The sequence below is a fragment of the Centropristis striata genome, chromosome 9 (genome assembly GCF_030273125.1).
Source record: "Centropristis striata isolate RG_2023a ecotype Rhode Island chromosome 9, C.striata_1.0, whole genome shotgun sequence".
Taxonomy (NCBI): Eukaryota; Metazoa; Chordata; class Actinopteri; order Perciformes; family Serranidae; genus Centropristis; species Centropristis striata.
Window position 1 is genome coordinate 15,999,859 of NC_081525.1, and position 14,816 is coordinate 16,014,674.

At 34.8% G+C, this 14,816-nt stretch overlaps 1 protein-coding gene across 1 annotated transcript; it reads right to left on the bottom strand.

The window, feature by feature from the left end:
* Positions 1-6,889: 6,889 nt before the first annotated feature.
* Positions 6,890-13,560, bottom strand: agxta (alanine--glyoxylate and serine--pyruvate aminotransferase a). The gene is made up of 11 exons (XM_059341457.1): positions 13,267-13,560; positions 11,591-11,783; positions 10,595-10,659; positions 10,405-10,505; positions 9,181-9,251; positions 8,952-9,036; positions 8,780-8,878; positions 8,606-8,675; positions 7,787-7,882; positions 7,533-7,661; positions 6,890-7,056 (listed from the first exon to the last, which is right to left on the bottom strand). Exons 1-11 carry the CDS (start codon positions 13,423-13,425, stop codon positions 6,949-6,951), a joined length of 1,176 nt encoding a protein of 391 aa, XP_059197440.1. The 5' UTR covers positions 13,426-13,560; the 3' UTR covers positions 6,890-6,948.
* Positions 13,561-14,816: the final 1,256 nt, after the last annotated feature.

Sequence of the window (14,816 nt, forward strand, 5' to 3'; positions counted from 1 at the left end):
GGGGACAACATAATGTGGCATATGGGGGTTGCGAAGTGAGGAAGAGAGCAGTGGAAATTCAACAAGTGAAAACAGTCAACAAGATAAGCTATGCTGAAGCAGTAAAGACAGTGGAAGGACAAAAGAGAAAGGAAGAAACAGACAAAACTATTGAAAGCTCAAGATCAGGAGGAGGTCAGAGAGGGCAAGCAATAAGGAGTACAGAACTAGATGTGGACAAGTTGATTTTGTTTGTAGCATATGTGATCAACTGTGCGGATCAAGTTAAACACAAAACAGAGAAAATTAAGATAATTGTGAAAGGAGCGGAAAAATTTTTGGATATGAAAGATATATCATGGGAACAAATCAACAGAAGACTTGAGGAAGTGGGGAAATCAGGGGATCTTGGGGACAAGACTTAGACTAAATGATTATTCTACAATGGAACGCAAGGAGTTTAATTGCAAACGGTCAGGAATTTAAAGGATTTATTAACGGGATCAGAAATAAACCAGAAATTATATGCATTCAAGAAACTTGGCTTAAAACAAGATTAGATTTCGTAATTAAAGGATATGATAGTATACGTAGAGATAGGGTGGAGGGAAGTGGAGGAGGCTGTATAATATTTGTAAAACAAGAAATGCAATATAGAATAGTAAAGAAAGGGAAAGAGTGGGAAATGATAGTGATTGAAGTTTGGACAAAAGATGGTTTCATCAAAGTAGCTAACTTTTACAATCCTTGTAAGAAGCTTTCAATGGAATTACTGGAGGAATTAACTGTAAATTTAGAGGGGAAAATTATTTGTTGTGGAGATTTCAATGCTCATAGTACATTATGGGATAGTTATAATGATAAAAATGGAGAGGTTATTGAAGAGATGATGGAAATTAAAAACCTAGTATGCCTCAATGATGGGAAAGGTACAAGAATTGATGTTAAGAATGGTAGGGAGTCTGCCGTGGATCTTACTTTAGTGTCAGAAACACTGGCAGGTATTTGTACTTGGGAAATTGTAAAAGAAACAACAGTGGGAAGTGATCACTATCCTATAATAATAGAAACAGGCGTGAGGCTGGAAGAGTATGAGACTGGAGGAGACAGATGGGTTTTTAGCAATGTTGACTGGGAAAAATTTAAGCATATTAGTGAAAAAGAAATGGAAAAAGTAGATGTTAATCAAGATGTTGATGAATTAAATCGTTCAGTTTGTGAAGTTATTATAGGAGCAGCAAAGCAAACAATTCAAAGGAAGGGAGGTAGAAGTAAAAAGAAAATTGTGCCATGGTGGACGAAGGAATGTGATAATGTAATAAAATCTCGGAATAAAGCATTTAGATTATTAAAAAGAACTCATAATTACCAGAATCTTATTGAATTTAAAAGGTTGCAAGCAAATGTGAGGAAAATAATTAAAAATGCAAAAAAGGATTATTGGAGGAAATTCTGTAATTCAATAGGAAGAGAAACAGAAATAGGTAAAATATGGGGAATGATTAAAAGAATGAATGGAATTAAAAGAGAATATGGGTATCCAGTCTTAACTGAAAATAAAACTGATGCAACAACAGATGAAGGAAAAGCAGAGATGTTGGTTCAGAATTTTGTCAAGGTTCATAGCGCTAGTAATATAAGTGAAGAGGGACGGAAAGGAAGGGAAGCTACAATAGATGAGAATGAGGAGCTATTACTGCAAGATGAGGATGCCAATGATTTAATAAATGTTTCATTTACAAAGGCAGAACTGAATCGTGCTCTTAAGAAAACTAAGATGTCGTCACCGGGGAAAGATCAGATATGTTACATCATGTTAAGTCATCTTAGTGAATCATCTAAAGACATCTTACTGGAGCTATATAATAAGGTTTGGAGAAAGGGAAGGTTACCACAAGTTTGGAAAGAAGCGGTTGTAATTCCGATATGTAAGCCAGGAAAAGATGGTAGTAACCCAGGGAGTTATAGACCCATCGCATTAACATCTAACGTATGCAAAATAATGGAAAGAATGATAAATGAAAGATTAACATATTATGTAGAAAGCAAAGGTTATATATCTAAATATCAAAGTGGATTCAGGAGAGGTAGAAATACCATGGACCCTGCTCTATGTTTAGAACATGAGGTAAGGAAAGCTCAGATTAATAGGGAAAGTGTAGTAGCCATATTTTTTGATATAGAGAAGGCTTATGATATGATGTGGAAAGAGGGATTATTAATTAAAATAAGCAAATTAGGGATTAAAGGCCCAATGTATAGGTGGATCAAGGATTTTTTGGTGGGAAGATCTATTCAAGTTAAAATAGGGAAGTGTTATTCAGGGAAATTAGTTATTGAAAATGGAACGCCTCAGGGGAGTATAGTCAGTCCTTTGTTATTTTCTATTATGATAAATGATGTTTTTATGAGTGTAGAAAAGGGGATGGGATTTTCTCTTTTTGCGGATGATGGGGCAATTTGGAAAAGGGGTAGGAATTTGGAATTCCTTGTGAATAAATTGCAAGAGGCTATTATCAAAATAGAAGAATGGTCATTTAAGTGGGGATTTAAATTTTCTGTAGATAAAACAAAGATAATGTTCTTTACAAGAAAAAGAAGTGTGGGTAATTTAAATCTTAGATTATATAATCAAGAATTGGAGAGAGTGAAACAATTCAAATTTTTGGGTTTGTGGTTTGATGAAAGAATAACATGGAATGTACATATTCAGAAAATGAATGATAAATGTAAGAAAGTTTTAAATGTAATGAGATGTCTGGTAGGAAATGAATGGGGAGCTGAGAGAACATCACTGAAAACCATTTATATAGGATTAATCAGGTCAGTGTTAGATTATGGTTGTGTAGTATTTGGTTCTGCAGCAAACACATCTCTTAAAAGGTTAGACAATATTCAGTATCAGGCTTTGAGACTATGCTCAGGTGCTATTAGAACAACCCCTACATCAGCATTACAAGTGGAAATGGGAGAAATGCCATTAGAATTAAGAAGAACACAGTTATCAATAAATTACTGGGTTAATCTAAAAGGACATAATGAAGATCATCCAACACAAGATATACTGAAACAATGCTGGGAGAAAGAGAGAAGAGAAACAAAAAGTTTTGGATGGGTAATTGAGCAGAAAGCAAAAGAACTTGAAGTAAATGAAATAGATATTTGTCAAACGGTACCACTCTCTGTAATACATCCATGGATACTTCCTGATCCCATTGTTGATCTAACATTGCTGGGAAAAAAGAACAAAGATAAGGAATTTATTTTACATCCACTAGTAATAAAGACATATATAGAAAATAATTATTATAGATATGTTCAGATTTATACAGATGCTTCAAAAAACTCAACTAATAAAATCGGTATATCATTCATAGTCCCAGAATTTAGTATTAAAATACACAAACGAATCAGTGATGGACTGTCAGTGTATACAGGAGAGATGTTGGCGATTTTGCTAGCATTACAGTGGGTTGAAGAGGTGAGACCTTTAAGAGCAGTAGTATGCTCTGACTCCAGTTCATCATTAATCAGTGTGAGAAATAACAAATCAGAAGGTAGGCCAGATGTTTTAATAGAAATACAACAAACATTATACAGAATTCAAATGATGGGAATAAGTATAATAATGGTATGGATACCAGCGCATATAGGAATCAAAGGAAATGAATTGGCGGACAAATGTGCAAAGGAAGCAACAAAAAGGAATAATATTGATATCGGGGTTCCATTTAGTAAAACAGAAGTGAAAACTATAATCAAGTGCAAATTGAAAGAAAGGTGGCAAAAGCAGTGGGAAGAAGAGAGAAAAGGAAGATGGTTATATAGAATTCAAAGGAAAGTAGGTGTGATGAGAAGCGTGGGGAGAACACGAAAAGAGGAAACAATAATATCCAGATTAAGATTGGGTCATACAGCATTAAACAGTACACTATTTAAAATGGGAAAACACAATTCGGGAAGATGTCAATATTGTAATGAAGAAGAAAATTTAGAACATGTGATGCTTTATTGTCAGAAGTATGATCAGGAGAGAAGGGAACTGATATTGAATCTTAAAGGAATTAAGTTGAACTTTGATTTACGGGATCTTTTACAAAGAAGTTCAGAGGAGAAATGTTTTTCCTTTTTGTTACAGTATCTTAGGAGAACAAGATTAATAGAGAGAATATAATTTATGTACTTTCTCTTTTGTTATTTTTTATTTTTTTATTTGTTTTATTTATTTATTTATTTATTTTTTAATTTAATTTATTTATTTATTTTTATTATTATTATTTTTATTTAGTTAAACTCAGGAATGTGAAAAGTCCCGGTCCACACTCCATATCAGTAGGTGGCGGTAATACACCAAAAAGTTGTTTGTCAACCGCCATAAAACAACACAAAGAAGAAGAAAGAAGAAGTTTTGCGAGATCCCGAGATACTTTTGCGAGATCCCGAGATACTTTTGCGAGATCCCGAGTTAGTTTTGCGAGATCCCGAGATACTGACGAAAGAAGAGGAGCAATGGAGGAGCGATATTCGCCTATTTTCCGGCCTTCTAACTGGAATAGCGTCACGAAAACCGCACCAATTTCCCCCAGGATGGTTTTATTTTGTACAGAAAACTAAGACTGACATTTCACAGGCTTGATCAACTCCCCAAAATCAGCGAGTCTGGCGAAAGATTAAAGTAACCGGGCCGAATATACGTCCTAGTGCCCAACGGCAGCCAGAGTGCTTAGGGACCGTCGCAAAAGTGCAACGTCTTTCTTTTCTATTTTTAATAACTCACTGGAAATTCATGTAATAAACACCAAACGACTTCTGATGTGTTCATGAACTCACTGTGGACTTCCCACACCCTTTATTTTCAATACACACCTTTTCAATTCCTTTTATTCAGTGTGTACAATATTTAAGCCTTTTATTTTGTAATAGCTCTCTTGTTTTTATAGATAGCCTATCAACACCAAACCACTTCTGATGTGTTCATGAACTCATTGTGGATTTCCCACAACCCTTTATTTTCAATAAACCCCCTTTTTTAAAGGCACAAGTAATATGTGTGTATAGTTCTTTCATATATAAGGCCTTTCTTATTTGATAGCTGTTTGAATCAGTCACAACCCTTTAGTTTCAAGCAAAACCTTTACAAGTTGTTTAGATATAAGGAGCAATAAGCGTGTATATTCTATTCATACTTAAGGCTTTTATTTTTTAATAACTCACTTGTTTTTCTACATATCGACTTCAAAACACTTCTGATGTGTTCATGAACTCACTATGAAGCTTCCACAGCTTCTTGCTTTCCTTTAAAACCCTTACAAGATTCTTAGACATCATTCATTTCTTTACATTTCTCATTTTTTATTTTGACCTCACTGTTCTTTTTCTTCAAAATTGCTGCTGTTAATTCAGGTCAAGCATGCAAATTGTCATTCAAGCATGACACATACAACCTTTCAGGTAGTTTAGCATTAATTGCAAGCTGTTAAAGCAAAGTGAATAAACAAAAATATGATTACTACAGCCACAAGTATGCATCTGTACTTGACCATCAGCTCGTGATGCTTTCCAAAACAGAAAATCGAGAACAACTATAGCAAGCAATAGTGAGGAGTTAAAATACTAAGAGCAGTCTTTGTCTTTTGTTGAACATAGTCATATATAAATTGGGCTGCACAGTAATTAAATACGTAAATTACATTTTTATTCATTGTCTTACAGATGTCTTATGATTGGTGACACACTGGAAGGAATGATATCTGAAATTTAAAGTGTTTGTTTTACGACAATAAAGGATGTGGGGAATCCACAATGAGTTCATGAACACATCAGAAGTGGTTTGGTGTTGATAGGCTATCTATAAAAACAAGAGAGCTATTACAAAATAAAAGGCTTAAATATTGTACACACTGAATAAAAGGAACTGAAAAGGTGTGTATTGAAAATAAAGGGTGTGGGAAGTCCACAGTGAGTTCATGAACACATCAGAAGTCGTTTGGTGTTTATTAGATGAATTTCCAGTGAGTTATTAAAAATAGAAAAGAAAGACGTTGCACTTTTGCGACGGTCCCTAAGCACTCTGGCTGCCGTTGGGCACTAGGACGTATATTCGGCCCGGTTACTTTAATCTTTCGCCAGACTCGCTGATTTTGGGGAGTTGATCAAGCCTGTGAAATGTCAGTCTTAGTATTCTGTACAAAATAAAACCATCCTGGGGGAAATTGGTGCGGTTTTCGTGACGCTATTCCAGTTAGAAGGCCGGAAAATAGGCGAATATCGCTCCTCCATTGCTCCTCTTCTTTCGTCAGTATCTCGGGATCTCGCAAAACTAACTCGGGATCTCGCAAAACTAACTCGGGATCTCGCAAAACTAACTTGGGATCTCGCAAAACTATCTCGGGATCTCGCAAAAGTCCGTCCTTTTTTTTTTTTTTTCACCCATCATTTTTTTTTTTTTTTCACCCATCTTTTTTTTTCCCCCGTGTCCCCTGGGGGGCTCCGTACAATGTGAAGAAAGTGAGCTAAATATTTGATTTATATCAGTGGAAAAAAATGTTAATTCAATTTTACATTTTGCTCCCCATATAGCATAGGCTTTTTTTTCTGACCAAAATGGTAAGGAAGTCCACCATGAGAAAACCCACTGATGTAAAGATGGTTTGCTAGGAAAGAAAGCACAATGTGGTCTCTCTTTACATATGAAATGTATCTAACATACCATTAAGAGTGAAATACTTTGGTCAAATTATTTGTTCTTGTGTGGTTAGACTGAAAACTAAAGGTTTGCATTCGACTACAGACTGCTGCTATCAAACAGTACTGAGCATTATGCAGAAAACTTAATCTTAAACTTAATCAAGTAATGATTGAGCCACACAAGACAGCCACTGGTTAATAAAATAATTGTGTAATAAACAATGGTTTATTTATTACACAAACTCTTCCTTGATTATCTTTACAGCATCCAACAGCAACATGTTACACTTTGCTCTTGTGGCAGTGTTTCAGAGCATCTTTAAGTGCAGCCAACACCATGTCAACATTGTCCTTGCTGCTGTTACATCCCATCAGTCCCACACGCAGCACCTGAACAAATACAAACACATCTGGGATTTAGGCAGGACTCAAGTGACAAGAAGGCATTGTCAATACAAGCAGAAAGAAATGTTATACACTGTAATAAATGATTCTGTAGTCATTTAATTTTACTAAATATATTTGATAAAACGTATTAAATATAAATGTGTCCTTGATTTTGAGGCAGTTGTTTAAGTAACTTTAATATAAAAATGTCTGAGATATAATCTACTTATTTTGATCACATGAAATATAATCTTTATGTGTATGTAATTCTAAATCAAGATAATTTTGAATGAATCCAACACAATAGAATTAGTCCGTTTTTAATTGACAGGCACTTCCTGATGTTATTAACTCAACTTGTAACGTAGTTAGATTTAATTAATAATATTGCGTGCAATCTGTTGCCTCAATTTTATTGAGTAGCTATTGTTTATCTTTTTTTACAGTGTACAAAGTATCTGATTAATCCTTTCTTTTACCAAGCCAACTGATGGTCCAAGCCCTCCAGAAATCTCTAAATTGTGTGTTTTCATGATGTAGGCTGTGATCTCTTTCCAGTCATATCCATGAGGAGCAACAATAGTGGTGACTGTAGGGAGTCTTGCTTCCTGTAACGATTGAAGTCATAAATGTTACGTTTTCTCCCTTTTATAGTGTATATGATGAACATTTTTCTGTCCTGATTCTATGATGGATTTTGATTAAAATGGTAATGTTGAAACTTGAAACTCACTTTTTCTTTGACAAAAAGTTTGAGACCCATGCTCTCTAGGCCAGCATGGAAATATTCTGCCACTCTCTGATGTCTCTCCCATGAATTCTCCAGACCCTGAGAGTGACAGAAAAAAGGCAGAAAAACTGACAGTCAAAACATGATAGACTAAATTATAGATTACCCATATTTACATACTTATATTAATTGTCACGCTAACGGTGGTGGAAAGTAACTAAGTACATTTCCTCAAGTATTGTACTTAAGTACAATTTTGAGGTACTTGTATTTTACTTGGGTATTTCCATTTTATGTAACTTTTTACTTCTACTTCACTACATTTTGAGGCAAATATTAGACTTTCTACATTTAGCTGACAGCTTTAGTTACTTTTCACATAAAGATTTAAAATAAAAACATGATCAGTTTATTAGACATTTTTTTTATTTAGGCCTTATAACAGTATATTAAGTAGTTAAAATGAGCCCTACCTTGAGAAAATTAAAACACTGCTTACATAAATGCATCAATAATAATAATAATAATAATAATAATCCAATCATATATTTGTAATATATAAATCAATCTGAGTAGGTTAATTCTGCATAATGAGTACTTTTACATTAAGTACATGTTGATGCTGATACTTTTTGTCTTGTTACTGAAGTAAGTTTTGAATGCAGGACTTTGATTTGTAGTGGAGTAATTTCACAGTGTGGTATTAGTGCTTTTACTTAAGTAAGGGATCTGAATACAATCAATACAATCACTATATGCACTGACATTTTGAAGCTCTCTGACAGATAAAAAGTCAGAATAATTCTTTCTAACATGTCCCACCTGTTCAACAAGGACAGCCAGACTCTCCCTCAGAGAGTAGAAAGCAGTGACCGGACCTGTGTGGTGATATCTATAGAGAGGAAATGGAAGAGAAATTGTGAAAGTGTGGCTAAAATGAGAGCACAGCTTGAAATCTAATCAGTTCCTGTCTGCAGGGGAAAAAAATTGTCTTACACACGTGACGGCTTGCCATCACATCCCCAGTAGTTTGCGAGCCAACCCAAATCCAAGAAGAAAGACACAGGCTTTGTCCTCCGGCTGAATATTTTCTGGCTGTGGATGGAATAAACCTTAAATATACATGTCACATACTGTGAATGACTTGTGTATACATTACATTTCTCACCATGCTCTCTCACTAAACGAGATGGGAGCTGTTCCTGGAGGAGCATTCAACACCTTCTGGGAGCCTGTGTATAGGATGTCTATCCCTGCAAACACATCATACACCAACATACACACCAAAAATATAAATCTATACTTGGTGCCACCCAAATGGATAATGTAACACAGTTAATGGTTTCATCAGCTGCCCCAGAGAGGCTGGAAACATCTTTTAGGATTCAATACTCAACCTTGCTGGTCCATATAAAGAGGGGAACCTCCCATTGACGCCACAGCATCGACAAGAAACAAGCAGTTGTACCTGTAAGCACAAATCATAACATCACTATAATCTGCCTATACAGGTGCATCTCAATAAATTAGAATATCATGGAAAAGTTTATTTATGTCAGTAATTAAATTAAAAAAGTGGAAATAACACATTATATAGATCGATTACACACAGAATGAAACATATGTCTTAATTTATTTAATTTCTTCTAATCATAATGATTATGGCTTACATTTAATGAAGACCTAAAATTCAGTGTTAAAAAAATTAATTACAAAAGACCAATTTTAAAAAGAATGTTTAATCTGGAAATATTGGCCTCTAAAAAGTATGTCCTTCTATGTGCACCAAATACTTGGTTGGGGCTATTTGACTTAAATTACTGGGAATTTACTTTTCCATGATATTCTAATGTATTGAGATGCACCTGTAAATTATAGAATATTGTACAGTGTTTTTTTTTTTTTTGACAATCACTGCACTGTAAACACTGCACAATATTTCTATAATTTATGTGTAATATTCTCTGCAATGGTCCATATCCAACTGATGACTCTGTCTACACTATATATAATGTACCTAAAGTTTTTTTATTTTTTTTTATTTTATTCAATTGGTAATACTTTTTATATTTATACTTGTTTATATTGTAAATTGTTAATACTTTATTATATTTTTTAACTTGTTTATTTGCTAATACCTTTCTTATGCAGTCATGGAAAAAATTATTAGACCATTGTTTTCTTCAATTTCATTTTAATGCCTGGTACAACTAAAGCTACATTTGTTTGGACAAATGTACCTTTATGTTTCATGGTTGTCTTGATAATGATTTTGGTTATTATCAAGAAAACCATGGAAAATGGCTAGATATCAGCTCTTAAATTAAACTCATGTGAGCTATTTTTTTATCATTATATTTGTCCAAACAAATGTACCTTTAGTTGTACCAGGCATTAAAATGAACAAGAAACTGAAAAAAACAAGGGTGGTCTAATATTTTTTTCCATGACTGTGTTTCTAGTTTATACTGCTGTTTTACTATTTATTGTTTTTTGCTATCCACTTTGCTGCTGTGACTCTTGAAAATTCCCCATTGTGGGACTAATAAAGGAAATCTTAAACTAATCTGACTGTATTGTTGTCACAGATGTAACGATGATGAGCAATCGTGGGCTCTTACTTATGGCAGAGCTGTCCGATACCATCCAAAGGATGCAGGACTCCTGTAGAAGATTCTCCTTGTGCGAGGAAGAACACGACCGGTCTGTGTCGTGATAAGGCCTGTGGTGACATAACAGTGCGATCACACACACTAAAGCTTTGACAGAATTAATCTGAGTAATCTGATAACTGCAGAGTCAAAGTGATACCTGCTCAATTTCTGCATTAGTGAAGAATCCACCAGGGGAAGTCACAATGGTATTTACTCTGGCACCTGTTGGGTTAATACACACGTAGAAATGAATTACTTAATTTTTATTCTCACATATGTGACATGTTCCTTTATTATGGTGAACACAGGCACTGTAGTTTATTTTCAAGTCTTCTCCCTATACATCACCCTGCTTTTGGAAACAGTAGCGCAAATGTGTGTTAATCTGCAGCTGAAAATAGTCCCCTATATAGATTAACTGTATACTGCTGTGTAGGGGCTGTTTGCTAAAAACAAGACTTTTAAAACAGTTACTGCTGTTGTACAGGTGCATCTTAATAAATTAGAATATCATACAGTTATTTTATGTCAGTAATTCAATTCAAAAAGTGGAAATAACTCATTTATATAGATCCATTACAAAAAGAATGAAACATTTCATGTCTTAATGTATTTAATTTCTTCTAATTATAATGATTATGGCTTACATTTAATGAAAACCTAAAATTCAGTGCCTCAAAAAATTTGATATAACGAAAGACCAATTTAAGTATGTTTAAAATGGAAATGTTGGCCTCTGAAAAGTATGTCCATCTATATGCACTCAATACTTGGTTAGGGCTATTTGATTTGAACTACTGGAAATTGACTTTTTCATGATATTTAGACTAATTTATTGAGATGCACCTGTATTTGGAATCTTTTTAAACCGCCTGTTATGTTGCGGGTCAAATTGACCCATTTCAAAGTTTAAGTTTCAAAGTTTAAGTTTAAGTTTCTGACACTTTTGAATAATTAAACATGCCCCAGGTCAAATTGACCCATGAACATTATTGCTGTTCTTGAGAAACAAACATAACAGGAGGGTTAAAAATGAACTTCTTTAGAAGGAATCCAGGACCAGAACAGAAAAGTCACTTGGTTGACTAATGCATTGTCAGCTTTGTATTTTCATGGGATTTGTTGTTGAATAATACAGAATACCAAGCCTTACCTATCCTCTCAGCCATTTCAGCTGCTCGCTCTCCCCATATGCCGTTGACAGCAGTCAGTACACTCTCCCCGCACTCTACTGCATTGAAGATGGCACACTCCATAGCAGTGTGGCCAGTACCACTCACAGCTAGAGTCATGCTGTTCTGAGTCTGGAACATGTACTGGATCCCACTTTTGATGTCACTCATTATCTATGACATAAAATTAGGAAACGCTGGTCAAATAGAAACACATTTTCTCTACAGTACTACCCTGTTGTTTTCAATGAGTGGTAGACTCAACTACAAGTAAAAGTCCTGCATTCAAACCTTACTGAAGTAAAAGTACAAAAGTATCGGCATCAAAATGTACTTAAAGTATCAAAAGTAAAAGTACTCGTTATGCAGAATGGACCCACTCAGATTGTTTTATATATTCTTAATATAATTACATTATTTGTATTGATGCTAATTTGTAAAGACAGGGTTCCATTAACTACTTAATAAACTGTTATAAGATTTTGTTTTTAAAAAAAAGTCTAATCAGTTTAAACTGATCATGTTTTCATGTTAAATCTCGACCTGAAAAGTAACTAAAGCTGTCAACTAAATGTAGTGGAGTAAAAAGTACAATATTTGCCTAAAAATTTAGTGAAGTAGAAGTAAAAAGTTACATGAAATTGAAATACTCAAGTGAAGTACAAGTATCTCAAAATTGTACTTAAGTACAGTACCTGAGTAAATGTACTTAGTTACATTCCACCACTGGTTTTACACAGGTTAGCAGCAAGTCTTTCAATCTGTACAATCATGAGGCTTAGTGAATCAGCAACATTTCTGATAATATGTCAACTTTAAGCAGAAAAAGCCACAAATTAACTTTTCGGATATGACCGTTTGCTGATTCCCTTAGTTTTTCATGATAATAAACACAATACATTCAAGTTTTGGAATGTTGCTCTGACAAAACAAGACATTCAAACATGTCAACCTGTTAAACTGTGATGGGCATTTTTCACAATTAAACTGCCAAATAAGTTGCAGCTCCACTTGCAAGTATTCTCTCTCTCTCTCCCCTCGAACAGTCATTTAAAGTAGTAAAGATTGGCTGAAGTGTCCCCATAATGCAGAAATGTCCTCAATACAATGATTTAAAACTGAAATTGTTCCTCACAAAGACAACAACACAAGCACATACACAGTTTGTCGAATGACTTTTAATCAAAACAGCCTGCCTTGGCTGCAGTTTATAAATTTTAAGTTGTGGATGATATTACTGTGCTTTGCAATATTTCCAAGAACAAGTATAAAGTACATCATAGCATAAAATGATACTTTAGTACAGGAGTAAAAGTTCTTTTCTTTCCAGTACTGACAATTTGTGATAGATGCAACATTTTTTCTGAGTGTTATTACAGTGATGTGTTGTAGAATATAACATTTATGTCTCTGACTTTGAAACAGAACAATTGCTGTTCTGTGCACGATGAAGATGGAGGGGAATAGGGAAGGGTTTACAATCATTCCCACAGTCCTCCATCACAATGTAGTCAGTGTAAATATATCTATTCTTGGTTTTTAAAGTGTGTATCTTTATACTGTTTGGGGTGTACATTTTTCTGCTCGTAAAAGTTCATGTTTTTTCTTTAATCTTTCTCTTCTTGCTACATCATGTGTGCTGAACCCCTTGAGTTACCTCAAATATCTCTGGATGCATGTGTCCAATGACAGGCTCAGCCCCCGCCTTCAGGATTCGTGGAGGTACATTGGAAGGTCCTGGTCCAAACATGTGACGATAAGGAACCACCAGTGGTTTCTGCAGGCACTTTGGTGGAGGTACAGAGACGGACGGCATGTTCCCAGCAGTGTGTCGAGCTTGGTAAAAACCACAAATAGCCCTGGAAGCAAGTGAAGTAAAGCCTGAGTTGAGCACACCCCTCTGTCTGACCAGTGAGGACCTCTGGTGAGGAGTCTGCTTTTATCTGCTGTTCTTCTGTCAACACTTGTTGCTGTCTGCGCACAATGAGCTCAGGTAGATGGATACTTTCCAATTTTAGAGATAAGGAAGTCACCCAACATGTCCCCTAATGTTAATCATTGACGACACACTCTTGACCAGGCTTAGCTATTAAACTGCTGTGCGGTTGCCTTAGTAAACAAGGTGACATGTATCTTTATGTATTTGTGTTTTCCACAACTAAAAGGAGCCCTTGTTAGCATATATTTTAAATCTGTTAGTTGTACATTCTGACTAGTTACAGTTAGTGAGAGTTCATACAGTCATGGAAAAAAATATTAGACCATTGTTTTCTTCAGTGTCTTGTTCATTTTAATGCCTGGTACAACTAAATGTACATTTGTTTGGACAAATATAATGATGGCAACAAAAATAGCTCACAAGAGTTTAAGAGCTGATATCTAGCCATTTTCCATGGTTTTCTTAATAATATCCAAATTCATGATCAAGAAAACCATGGAAAGCTAGATATCAGCTCTTAAATTAAACTCTTGTGAGCTATTTTTGCTATCATTATATTTGTCCAAACAAATGTACCTTTAGTTGTACCAGGCATTAAAATGAACAAGAAATTGAAGAAAAAAAGGGTGGTCTAATAATTTTTTCCATGACTATAGGTTGCACAAATGCGGACAGTGTGAGCTCAAACAGTGTTGAAATGGCCCAAAAAGTAAAACAGATTTAAGGGTCTGCACAATATATTTTTTTATTTTCAGTAGTTCATTTGGTGTCCTTTTATTGGCAGATTTTTTGCCTCTGGTGAGAAGTGAAAAAATGTTGGCGAAATAAGTTGTGGAGGAGGATGCCAAGTTATTAGAGAACACTAATGCTAGCTAGCTTTGGTTAGCAAGGTGTCCATAATTAATACTGAACAGTCGACTCCTTATAGTGTCTTTTAGTACCACTGAGCAGGACATTTTTAGCTGACCAAAATATTTTTAAAAAATGAATTCAACTGACAATCCACTGTGATCATCATGGAAGCGATCTGTCAATCACATGCAATAAATAATACCCTGCTATATTGTCTATTTGACTCTAAATGGGACCATAATTTACAAAATGAACATGATGCTGTATCGAAGAAGACTTGACACAAGTGTTTGAGACCATAGAGCCATCCTTAACATTTTTACTGAGGAAATAAATCAAGTGAAAAGTAGAGTGATTTTCTCATAGACTTCTATACAATCAGACTTCCTTTTTCAAGCAGTGGAGTCACCCCCCCT